At 39.9% G+C, this 13,449-nt stretch overlaps 1 protein-coding gene across 2 annotated transcripts in view; it reads right to left on the reverse strand.

Moving 5' to 3' along the window:
* Nucleotides 1-13,449, reverse strand: part of LOC110522548 (cytosolic 5'-nucleotidase 1A) — a 29,616-nt gene that overhangs the window by 13,462 nt on the left and 2,705 nt on the right. Inside the window, exons 3-6 of one of the 2 annotated variants that reach the window (XM_090233183.1) lie at nt 12,202-12,331; nt 11,426-11,548; nt 10,357-10,544; nt 8,509-10,098 (exon numbers count right to left, since the gene is read on the reverse strand). In XM_090233183.1, the coding sequence (XP_090089309.1) occupies nt 9,721-10,098; nt 10,357-10,544; nt 11,426-11,548; nt 12,202-12,331 (819 nt within the window). In that variant the 3' untranslated portion in view covers nt 8,509-9,720. Of the gene's footprint in view, nt 1-8,508; nt 10,099-10,356; nt 10,545-11,425; nt 11,549-12,201; nt 12,332-13,449 lie in introns of those variants that run through there. The other variant, XM_021601002.3, reaches the window with a different exon arrangement.

The following is a 13,449-nucleotide window of genomic DNA, read 5'->3' on the forward strand; positions in this document are numbered from 1 at the left end:
CATCCTGTTTAACCCATGAAGAGCCTACTAAAATAAAATAGAAAAATCCCATCAAATAAATCAGACATGGTATTAACACCACTGACACATATTCATACTTATAGATGGGTGGGGGGTGTGTATATACTGTATATATATATATATATATATATATATATATATATATATATATATATATATATATATATATATATATATATATATATATGTGTGTGTGTATATATATATACATATATATATATATATATATATATATATATATATGTATGTGTGTGTGTGTGTGATAAAACGTAGGCCAAAGCGAACTAATGGCGATGCCTAAATTTCGGAGCTCCCTCAACCGCCTACAACCTTAAGCCTTCCTGTGACATCGGCTGTTGTAGGTGTCCTGGAGGGCAGGTAGTTTGCCCCCGGTGATGCGTTGTGCAGACCTCACCACCCTCTGGAGAGTCCTGTGGTTGTGGGAGGTGCATTCACCGTACCAGGTGGTGATACAGCCCGACATGATGCTCTCAATTGTGCACCTGTAAAAGTTAGTGAGGGTTTTCGATGACAAGCCAACTTTTTCAGCCTCCTGAGGTTGAAGAGGCATTGTTGCGCCGTCTTCACCTTACTGTTTGTGTGGCTGGACCATTTCAGTTTGTCGGTGATATGTACACCGAGGAACTTAAAACTTTCTACATTCTCCACTGCTGTCCCGTCAATGTGGAGGTGCTCCCTTTGCTGTTTCCTGAAGTCCACTATCATCTCCTTTGTTTTGCTGACATTGAGTGAGAGGTTATTTTCCTGACACCACACTCCGAGGGCCCTCACCTCCTCCCTGTAGGCCGTCTCGTCGTTGTTGGTAATCAAGCCTACCTCTGTAGTGTCTGCAAACTTGATGATTGAGTTGGAAGCCTGCATGGCTACGCAGTCGTGGGTAAACACCCTTGTGGGGCCCAAGTGTTGAGAATCAGTGGAGTGGAGATGTAGTTTCAACCCTTCACCACCTGGGGGCAGCCCATCAGGAAGTCCAGGACCAAATTGCACAGGGCGGGTTCGAGACCCAGGGTCTAAAGTTTAATGATGAGTATGGAGGGTACTATGGTGTTGTCAATGAACAGTATTATTACATAGATATTCCTCTTGTCCAGATGTGATAGGGCAGTGTGCAGTGTGATGGCTATTGCATCGTCTGTGGACCAATTGGGGCGGTAAGCAAATTGAAGTGGGTCTAGGGTGACAGTTGGAGTGGAGTTGATATGATCCTTGACTAGTTTCTCAAAGCACTTCATGATGACAGAAGTGAGTGCTACGGGGCGATAGTCATTTAGTTCAGTTACCTTTGGCTTTCTTGGGAACAGGAACAGGAACAATTGTGGCCATTTTGAAGCATGTGGAGACAGTAGACTGGGATAGGGAGGAATTGAATATATATTTAAACACACCAGCCAGCAGCTCTGTGCTTGCTGTGAGGACGCGGCTAGGGATGCCGTCTGGGCCGGCAGCCTTGCGAGGGTTAACACGTTTAAATGTTTTACACACCGATTATTCTACACTGATTATCCACCTACCTTTTCAACCTTCTATCAGTTTATTTTGCTACGGCTTCTAACGTCCATTTTACCTTTTCCTAGTGTCATGACGTTGGCCCGGGGGTAGGTTTATGACAGTCATAAATACCTCTTTCCCCCTTTTTCCTCTCTCTACCCTACTGATGTTACATTTGCAAACCCCTTGGTTAACATAGAGATTCTGGGAACATCAGAAGGTGGGGGGAAATGAACTATATTCTGGTAATCCGACCAATTGAACATATGCGGTGGTACTTAATGGATATGATGTCAGTTCGGTTGTCATCTGAGACATTCTCATCAATGATAAGATGACAAACTCTACAGTGGAAAGTCTACACATCAGAGTTATCGGATTCACATGGAATTTTTATTCAATTTAAATGTTTGAATGTTAAATTATGTGCGATGGGATGAAATGTGATTTTAGCTTCTAAAATGTGAGATTTGGGTTTTCATAAGGTAGGCTCTGCTCAATCAGTGGCCCGTCCCTGTGAAGGGACATGGGCTATAAAACTTTTCAAACACACCCTCCTCTCCCTTCCTATATAAAGCCTTGACGACAATATAACCTCCTGTTTCGAGGATGTGAGGACGACGGTCCGATGTCAGAATGGTTCAGATAATAACTACAGAACGAAGCCAACATCAGCGTGAGCTTTGGTTGCGAATGGTGTGAACTTTGAACTCTTATTCACTACAGAAGTGATACCTCCTAGCCATTGAGTTAGCAACAGCAGCTGCAAACGAGGGTTAGGAAGGAAGAGACAGAGTATGCCGTCTATCACACAACGACGTTACTACAACGTATCCAATTGACCACCAGAGACATTCTTCAAAGGACAATGGACTCGGTTTGGCAATACGGCCTTCCATCTACCACCAACCTACCGAAGCGCAGGTCAGAGTAAATATTTATTGCATTTTCCTTTTCCAAATGGCCGGTAATTTAGAATCCATAAAATACTGTATTTACGATAGCACAGCTTCTTCCTTTGGTCCTCAGTCTTCCCGCTCTTTCACTCAAACCCAGCCCCTTTTCTTTTGTGTAACAAGCTGTCATATCTGTTCCGCCCGCTAGGGACGTTTTCCTTTATGACGTAATTTGTAATCAAGGTAAGATTAATTATGTGTATGTGTAATTCTGTGTGATTACTTAGGTATTTAGTAAATAAATAATTAAACCCAATTTTGTATTGCTGATTCAACTTGTTAGCCAGGGTTTGTGAAGATAACCAAGAATTTACAACTTTCAGATGAGACTGAATTAAGGTGACGATTAATATTGACTGCTATTGATGTAAAATATTACTTGTAGAGTAATAATATTTGTAGAGCTGTTATCTTCCGAATAAACTCTTAAAGATCTTTTAAGAGTTTATTCGGAAGATAACAGCTCTACAAATATTATTTTGTGGTGTCCCGACTCTCTAGTTAATTACATTTACATGATAACCTCAATCAGGTAATATTAATTACGGAGAAATTATTTTATAGAATAGGTGTTGCCAATTATAACCACATTCCTGGAAATCTTAGAGAGGATCTCATGTTGAATGCTGTTGAAGAAATATGGCTACAGGTTCATCTGCCTCACCTAAAGCCCATTCTGGTGGGAAGCTGCCATAGACCACCAAGTGCTAACAGTCAGTATTTGGATAACATCTGTGAAATGCTTGATAATTAATGTGATATCAACATAGTTTTCTGGGTGATTTAAATATTGACTGGCTTTCATCAAGCTGCCCACCCAAGAAAAAGCTTCAAATTGTAACCAGTGCCTGCAACCTGGTTCAGGTTATCAGTCAACCTACCAGAGTAGTTAAAAACAGCACAGGAATGAAATCATCAACATGTATTGATCACATATTTACTAATGCTGCAGAAATTTGCTTTAAAGCAGTATCCAAATCCATCGGATGTAGTGATCACAATATAGTAGCCATTTCTAGGAAAACCAAAGTTCCAAAGACTGAGCCTAATATAGTGTATAAGAAGTCATACAATACATTTTGTAGTGATTCCTACTGTATGTTGTTGATGTAAATAATATTTGTTGGTCTGTGGTGGGAAATGAGGCGTAACCAGATGCTGTACTTGACACATTTATGAAATTCCTTATTCCAGTTACTAATAAGCATGCATAAATTAAGAAAATGACCTTAAAAACTGTTAAATCCCTGTGGATTGATGAGGAATTTAAAACATTTATGTTTGAGAGTGATGAGGCAAAAGGATTTGCAAATAAGTCTGGCTGCACATCCGATTGGCAAACATACTGCAAATTGAGAAATCATATGACCAAACTGAATATAAAGAAGAAGAAACTATACATTGAAAAGAAGATGAATGATAGTAAAAAGCTTTGGAGCACCTTAAATTAAATTTGGGGCAAACTCAGCTCCATCATTCATTGAATCAGGTGGCACATTCATCACAAAACCCAGTGACATTGCCAATTACTTTAATGATTTTTTCATTGGCAAGATTAGCAAAGTAAGGCATGATGTCAGCAACAAATGCTGACACTACACATCCAAGTATATCTGACCAAATTATGAAAGACAAGCATTGTAAGTTTTAATTCCATAAAGTATGTGTGGAAGAGGTGAAAAAGTATTGCTGTCTATCAACAATAGCAAGCCACCGAGGTCTGACAAATTGGATGGAAAATGACGGACTATATTGCCACTTCTATTTGCCATATCTTCAAGCATTCGAGAATGTGTGTGCACTCAGGTCTGGGGTCTAGAGGGAAACATAAGTAATTCCGCTACCTTAGAATAGTAAAGCCCCTTTCACTGGCATTAGCCGACCAATCAGCCTGTCATCAACCCTTAGGGTGTTCTTAATTTAAGCCTCTCAAACATAATCAAGGTAGAATCAGGAATTCCCCGGGGCAGCTGTCTAGCCCCCTTACTTTTTTCCATCTTTTCTTGAGAAAAAAATAAAATAAAATGAATGCCTTGTATTTTGGTCAAATCTTTCACTAAACCTCAACTAAATCTTGTAGTGAATGGAAATTGTAAGTATCTAAGATGGAGAGCAAGTATCTAAGATGGAGAGAAGTCTGTCCATAATAAAGCACTGCTCTGCCTTCTTTACACCACTATTGAAAAGGCAGGTCCTTTTCAATAGAGAGAGAGAGATGAGAGAGATGAGAGAGATGGACTTCAACACTTCTTGTATTTGTTATGATTGACATGTTTAATACACAGAGATGTCTGTTTGAACTACTGGCACATAGCTCGGACATCTATGCATAGCCCACATGCCGCCAGAGGTCTCTTCACAGACCCAAAGGCCAGAACAGACTATGGGAGGCGCACAGTACTACATAGAGCCATAAGTACATGGAACTCTATTCCACATCAAGTAACTGATGCAAGCAGTAGAATTAGATTTAAAAAAAACAGATACAAATACACCTTATGGAACAGCGGGGACTGTGAAGAGACACAAACACAGGCACAGACATGCATACACACACACGCGATAACAAATGCTCTATACACATGTACAAATGGATTTTGTGTTGTAGATATGTGGTAGTAGAGGTCTGAGGGCACAGACTTAACGTGTTGTGAAATATGTTGTGATTGTATTGTTTTTAAAAATGGTGTAACTGCCTTAATTTTGCTGGACCCCAGGAAGAGTAGATGCTGCCTTTGTAGGATCTAATGGGGATCCATAATAAATACAAATACAAAGATATTGACCTTATTAAGTCACAGGCAAAATTCAAATATATGAGCATTTTTGCTCAATTGTGAATTGAGTTTGAAAAACAATAGTGTGTGAACGTAAATATTGAAGTTTGCCTTTGCAACAGAAATAGCTGTGTTGATCAAACAAGATAGTTTAGTTTGCTGAGACCCACAATTTAGAATACTGTGTTGGTTTTAAAATACATCTGGCTTTCGGCATGTATTTTACTTTGAGTTAATTTACTTCTCAGGAACCAGTATACAATTAAAACATATACTGGTTTTCACAGGCTGAAATATGATGCATTAAACCAGATATAACAACAAAAAAGTAAATGGATCTGTTTTGTGGTCTGTGGTTACTCAGGAGAACCCACTGTCTGGTCTAGCCTGGACAAATCAAGTTTGTACTGTATGTGCTAACATTCCAATCCTTGCCCCTTTTTGTCAAAACAATCATGTTGCTCCATTGTTTGGCAATGACACATGAGTACATGGAGTGGAATTTGGCCTTAAAACAGATTCTGGATGTCTGGTCCGTTGATTGGATTTTGACTGAAACAGGAAAGGAGTCAAAAGGGACTCTAAGTACAACAATTAACAAACTTGTCTCAACCAAAGTAAAAAATATATAGCAGTCATCTGTCAATAATGAAATCATTTCCATAGTTGAGAAAATTACTATATTATTATAAGGACACAAGGCGAGACCCAGATGCAAACACAGGAGGCAGATGGTTAGAGTACAAGATGTTTATTCACAATCCAAAAGGGGTAGGCAAGAGAATCGTTGTGGACAGTCAAAAAAAAAAAAACATGCTGGTTGACTTGAACGTACAAGATGAACTGGCACACTGTGTTGAAGTAACAATGTTTATTGTAACAACCGGGGCAGGGAAACTACAGGTCATGGCAGGCAGGGGTCGATAATCCAGAGTAGTGGGGCCAAGGTATAGGACGACAGGCAGGCCCAGGTCAGGTCAGGCAGAGGTCGGTAATCCAGAGTAGGGACAAAGGCACAGGACAACAGGCAGGCTCAGTCTGGACAGGCAAGGCTCGACACCAGGAGGACGAGAAAACAAGAGAAGTGCTGGTTGACTTGAACAAACAAGACAAACTGGCAACAGGCAGACAGAAAACACAGGTATAAATACACTGGGGATAATGGGGAAGATGGGCGACACCTGGAGGGGGTGGAGACAAGCACAAGGACAGGTAAAACAGATCAGGGCGTGACAAGAAATGAGGAAACAGAAGAGAAAATGAAATACGTGATGACATTGTAAGCAGGGAGATACAGCAAATGGATTATACCCAACCTGATCTGACAAAAAGACATACCAACTGCAATACAATTCCTTGTTTGCTTAACTGAATCAGAAATGTATGTTAGCAGAACATTCCTGTCCCAAAGTAGGGTAAACTAGAAAATCAGCGTACTAAGGAAATGTAAAGCCACTGTAAAATCCACTGAACAATATGCACAAGTGTGTACAGAGCTATATTTAGTACACTAGTTTGTAAAGAAATAGCATATATTTTTTTATGTTTTATTGTATGTGCTCTGTAGTGAACATAAGGAATAGGTCAATAGAACATATGAACCATTTTACATTACAGTGAAAGGGTACAGTGTAGAAAACATAGACACATCCTGATGTACAGTGAAAGGGTACAGTGTAGAAAACATTGACACATCCTGATGTACAGTAAAGAGGACAGTGTAGAAAACAGACACATCCTGATGTACAGTAAAAGGGTACAGTATAGAAAACATAGTTGACACATCCTGATGTACAGTAAAGAGGACAGTATAGAAAACATAGCTGACACATCCTGATGTACAGTAAAAGGGTACAGTATAGAAAACATAGTTGACACATCCTGATGTACAGTAAAGAGGACAGTATAGAAAACATAGCTGACACATCCTGATGTACAGTAAAAGGGTACAGTGTAGAAAACATAGTTGACACATCCTGATGTACAGTAAAGAGGACATTACAGTATAAACAAGCTCTTATTTTGCTCTAATTGTATTGAATCAAATATTACACTGCTCTGAAAACTCACCATACTATCTGAGATATTTTATTTGCTAGAAGCAGAATAGAATATCAAACTAACAAATAATATAATGACACAACGACACACACTTAGGCCAGGATTTAATCTGATTGTAGATTTGGAAAATGCGCCATTAGCCGACATATGTCGTGTTTACTGTGAATATGGTCTCCACGAACGTGGGCACATTGCCTTTAGAACCTGCATTGCTGACAAAGCACGATCAAATTGAATTCCGGCCTTACCTTTCTTCTTACCATAAACTGTTCTAATTAAGTTGGCAGCCATTTTTTAAAAACAGAAAGATAAAGTTATCCAGGTCACACATGTGATATCATTGAAAAGCCCAGAATGTCTCTCAAAGGGAAAACAGGAACTAACACAGTGGCATGTATGTCCTCAGAGATTAAGATCAAAAACAACTGTCTATTAGAGTGAACAAAGTGTAAATGCTGGTCCTTAGGAAGCTATAAATAGACATGTCATTATCATATCAGTTTCCTGTTGGCATTATGCAGCCATATCACTGTGTGTGTGTGTCACTACTATGTAACACAGTCTAAAGGCGTGCCACATGCTAGCCCCCTGGGAGCAGGATACAGTCAAGTGTTGTTGACATCCCCAATGGATCCCCATCCTGACACATACGACACACATATAACCAACAGATACACTATTCATGTGTGATCATCTCCTAACATTCAGACTCTAGGGGAATCCACACATTATATTCAGTGCCCTGAAAAAGTATTTCCCCCTTTCTGATTTTCTCTATTTTTGCAAATCTTTTACACATCTTCAACCAAAACCTAAAATGAGATAAAAGGAGCCTGACTGAACAAATAATAAAAAATGTGATACTGATTTCATTTTTTTTATAAACAGTTATACAACACCCAATGTCCCCGTGTGATAAAGTAATTACCCCCTTACAATCAATAACTGCTTGTGCCACATTTTGCTGCAATGACCACAACCAAACATTTCCTGTAGTTGTTGTTCAGCCTCTCACATCACTGTGGAGGAATGTTGGCCCACTCTTCCATGCAGAACTGCTTTAACTCAGCGATATTTGTGGGTTTCTGAGGATGAACTTCTTGTTTCAGGTCCTGCCACAACATCTCAATCGGGTTTGTATCAATGTGTGGATAATACATAAAAACATGAATCAACCATTCACATCTATTTTAAACCTTTATTTAACCTTACTGCAATATGCACATGATAAATCTTTATGTTAAGTTAAAAGTGAAAAAATACAGACTGGATATTCTTAAAAATAGACATTTGAATCATTCCTAAAATATGTGTTAACACACAAAGAAGAAAAAATAGAAATAGTTAATGTTCAACATACAATATAGACTGTCCTTATACATACTGTATATTCAACTGTAAACTATATGTAACAAAATACCCGACATGTAACATTTTACTAGTGGAACAGGTATGGTGAACTAGCTTGCTTGAGGTTTTGATATAACATATAGCCTAATTCAGCTTTACTAAGAGCAAGGTGAGGTTTCTTGCATCTAAAAACAAATATTTTTAAATGGAATAAGAAAATGGAATAGACTAGAACAATGCATGGATAGCAAAAATAATATAATTATTGAATATTAAAGTGTTGCTTTTAAAGTTTAGTACATTTCAGACAATAGTTTTTAAAGTCGTGCTCACAAGCCAAAATGGGTCCCCAAAAAATATGCACAATTGTGTACTACATCATCCATTTTGTATGATATGTCATGTCCTGCAAAATATTTTTTTTAAATGTTTGCAATTCGAAAATTTGACGAATTCCAATTCGTATAATATGGTACGAGTTTGTAAGTGCTTAAGATCCCGACTGCATCTAAGTGTAAATAATAAATAAATAATGTGTTAATGTCTGTTTTGTATGGTGTGCAGTGAAACCAAAACGCATATATTTTTTCAGCGCTTCATATCAATAACCATTCTACCTTGTTAGTGCACTAGAGTGCACATATCTAAATATATAAAATACACTTTGCTAAATATACTTTCATGTGTAAAATTTGAACACACTGACATACATTTTCATAAAAAACTACATATTTGACCAAATACTATTAAAGACTACAATGTGATGGTGATGAGGATTGTAGGAAAGTGATCCTTTCTCTCCTCATGACAGAGAACATTAGGTGACATTGGTCCCTGATGTGAGTATTACATCTACAGTCCTAAACGATGTGTTTTTTTCTCCTGTTGATACAATATTATCTGATAAAGATGTTTGTAATAATGTGTAAAAAAGAGAAATAATATAAAATTCTGATAAACAATAAAGGTCCTACAGCTGATGACAGGGTTGTGTGCAACTAAGCATTTGCATAACATATGATATCTCCCCACCACTAGGAGGCTCTTTACTTCTTGTCTTTGACATCTTTGTCAGGCTGCTCAATAAGTTCCCCCTTGTGATACTTCAGTCCGATCCCATAAGGCACGTGTGCAGCGATGGTCCCCAGCTCCTTGGCTCCCTCGATGTGGAACATCTGGTCGTCAAAGAATATGTGGGGCCGGATCTTCTGCAGGAGAGGCCCTTTGGGGGCCCCGGCTAGGAACAGGGCTTCGTCGATCTCCAGGCCCCAGCTCCTGAGGGTCTTGAGGACACGGGCCCCTGAGCTGGCTGCACTGCGGGCTGTTACCAGGTAGGTACGAATGGGGCAGGTCATACGCTCGTTCTTGGCGTAGAACTTTCTCTGGAGCTTCCCCAGCGCCTCCAGGAAACACTTCAAGGGACCCTGAGAGAAACAATGAGACATATTTTTTTACTTTTGTCCAAAATCAAAGCATTTAATACATAAAGGGGTTCCACTTTATTGGGCTAGCCCCCTATTATAGATGGTCTTTAGATATGCAACAACTTGGTAGGCATAAGGAAAGGGTTAGGTCTAGTATTAGGCATAGTGGGATAGTTAGTTAAATCTGACACAAACAACCATGTAAAAAGCTAACATAATATGGAGACGTATTCTGCTTCAGAGTCCTCTCATGATCACCTGTGCAAGTGGTTTGTTCTCAAATTCCTTCTCGTGCTCAAAGAACGTGTCCAGGCCGTGTTGTTTCACGATGATCTCCGACTCGTCAGAGAAGAGGACTGCGTCCCCGTCAAAAGCTACTTTCAGCTGTGTGTCGGGCAGCTTGTTCTCCACATCTCCAGATGCAAACATGGTCGCTGCAGCAATGCCTGTTTATAAGACATAAGGGGCTTATACATGCTCATAACTTGTCTTGCAACGCTTTACAACAGTTATGGCTAGATGGTATAAAGCTACGGAAGTGACGCAAAAATTGCCATTCTCTCGCAGTGCGATTTTCCAGTTTATGTTACTATGGCAACAGCTAGCTAGAGAGTTAGGTTAGTTAGCTAGCTATGAGTCACGAGGCGATGACAATTAGCTGACAGAGGGCAATAACGACAACACGCCAAGCCAGTGTGAATGACCAGTGCACCGGCGTTGTGCTTCCCACTGGACAGCTGTACTTTTACTGAGTCGCCGGTAGCTAGTATAACGTGGACGATTTGTGTTTATTTTTGTCTAGGATTTATGTCTTGTACTACCCAAGAAATAACTCACACTGGTAAGCATCTAGATGTCACCGTGATACAGTCTACCCAATGGGGTGAACATGAATGGCAACAACACCGGGACACAATGTCCTTCATTCTACAACTACTGTGGAACTAGCTACCTAGGATGACAGGGGGATGACATTAGGAGGTGACAGTTACAGCAAGCACATGCAGACAAGCAACAGAACCCTCATCATCAGTAATTGATCAAAAATAAACAATCTTCAGTTTTATTAACTGAAACTGCACAATTATGTTGTGCGTAAAACTAACAGTGAAATCCGACTCATCCTCTCCAAAATTAAGTCTGAACTCTTATGGTAGTTCAATTCTAAACTCGTCCTTGGCTGTATATCATCTGGTCACAACCTATTACAACAGCATCATCCATGCATTACAGCTGTAGGCTATACTATAAAGTGTTACCACAATGTACATCTACAGTTGTTGACTTAGCATCCATGCCAACCTAAACCAGTAGCATCACCACCTACCCTCCTCAATGGCCTCAGTGACTTTCTCTCCATCCTTCGAGAGGTACAGGTTGGTCATGTAGGCCTTCAGATAGCCAATGGGGCTTTTCCCTCCAGTCATACAGAATCTCTCAATGGTTAAATCTGTGAGAGGGAACCATTGCTTTTTTATCAGAAACTCATAGAAATATGATGGTATGGTCATCAGGTTGAAGATTGCCACTACATATCATCAACAACAGCATATAAACATTAAAAACAACATATTTGGTCAAAAGATGTCATGTACTGTCATGTTGTGTCTTGTCTCTGTCCTTTCCCTTCACCCTGTCTCCCTCTGCTGGTCGTTGTTAGGTTACCTTTTCTCCCCCGCTTTCCCCCAGCTGTTCCTTGTCTCCTCTTGACTACCTCGTCACCCCTTCTCCCACCTGTTCCCCTTTTCCCTCTGATTAGTCCCCTATATCTCTCTCTGTTTTTGTTCCTGTCCTTGTCGGATTCTTGTTTGTTGTGTTTCATGCCTGAACCAGACTGTCGTCATGTTTGCTGTAACCTTGTCTTGTCCTGTCGGAATCTGCCGGTCCGTCTGAGCCTACCTATGTTTGGTAATTAAAGAAGCTCTGTTTAAGTTAATTCGCTTTTGGGTCCTCATTCACGCACCGTAACAAAAGAACAACATAAAGTTGGATGTCCAATCATTCAATGAAACATGAACATACTTTGCAAAACAGGTGTGTCTTATGACATTGTAGGCGTGGCTGTAACATTGCAGTACGAGTTTCAGAGCGTGTTTTACGGACCGTAGTGGTTGATGCTGTTGATGAGGCGCACACCGACCTGGGCGTGGTTATTAGTCATCAGGACGATATCAAACAGCTCCTCACTGTCGGGGTAGAGCTGCCTCAGTCTGGAGTTCACCGTCATCAGAGCCTGCAGAGTGTGTGTGTTTTCAGAACAGAATTGACACAGGGATTAAGAAACAATGACAAAACGTGTCTGGTTTGAACTAGAGCAACTACTTCTAGGGTGTTGCTTCAGAATATTCAGTCCCAAATGTGCACACACCAGTGGCGACCCGTCATTCAGGACAGTTGGGGCAGATATATATAATATATATATATTATTATTATATAAATACATTTTTTTTTGGGGGGGGGGGGGGGGGGCTTGCCTGTTTTGCATGTTATTTTGGCATTAATATGTGTCACATATCAGTTTGCAAACATTGTAAAAAAAAACATATTTATAATTGAGTTCATAAAGCCCCATACAAACATGGTCTCTTTTTTGTTTACTTGAGTAAGGCAGCTCCAAAATGCAGGTTTCATCCTAGCTCAGTGCTTTCTGTGGTGGTGGGGTGGGCCAGCAGAAAATAGGAACATTGAGCCGTGATTGGCTCAGTGTTCTGTCACTCATGGGAACCTTACGGAATCACAAAGCTTCAGACCTTAGTAAGGGTAGACATCCAACATTTTAGCCCTTTGGGTCCTGCTATAGAGTTATATTACAAGTGCCCTTCCAAGAAGGCTCAAGGTTATTGGTCACAGAAATGATGTCAAATCAAGTTATATGTACAGTAGCTTTGATTGTGAAAGTAAGATGTTGACATGCTCAGTCCAATCTTAGCTAGCAGTCATCATCATGAATCAAGTCGACAATCTACTGGAAAATCCTTTTAAATCCTTGTCATATGAAGAGAAATAATGAAGAGAAAATATAGATCAAATGTATCAGTGCTCATCGGCCATTGGACATAAACATTACACAACAAGTTGGAGATTGCAAATTCAACAATGAGTGGTTCGGAAGGAATTGGTGACAGCGGCTAACTGCAAGCATTGCAACTGGGAAGTCGGGAATAAACAGCGCAAACTGGGAAAATCAGTTTTGAACGGTCATTCAATTCTCTTTGCCCACGGAGGACCGCCACGCCACTTTCCTGTTCAAGCACATCACAACAACGTGAGTCCAAAAATGTCTTATGCTGCTTTATAAATGATGACAGAGAGATGTGTAAACTGTCGCTCAGAAAGTAATACTAAGTGTAT

The sequence above is a fragment of the Oncorhynchus mykiss genome, chromosome 4 (genome assembly GCF_057628025.1).
Source record: "Oncorhynchus mykiss isolate SJ-2025 chromosome 4, ASM5762802v1, whole genome shotgun sequence".
Classification (NCBI taxonomy): Eukaryota; Metazoa; Chordata; class Actinopteri; order Salmoniformes; family Salmonidae; genus Oncorhynchus; species Oncorhynchus mykiss.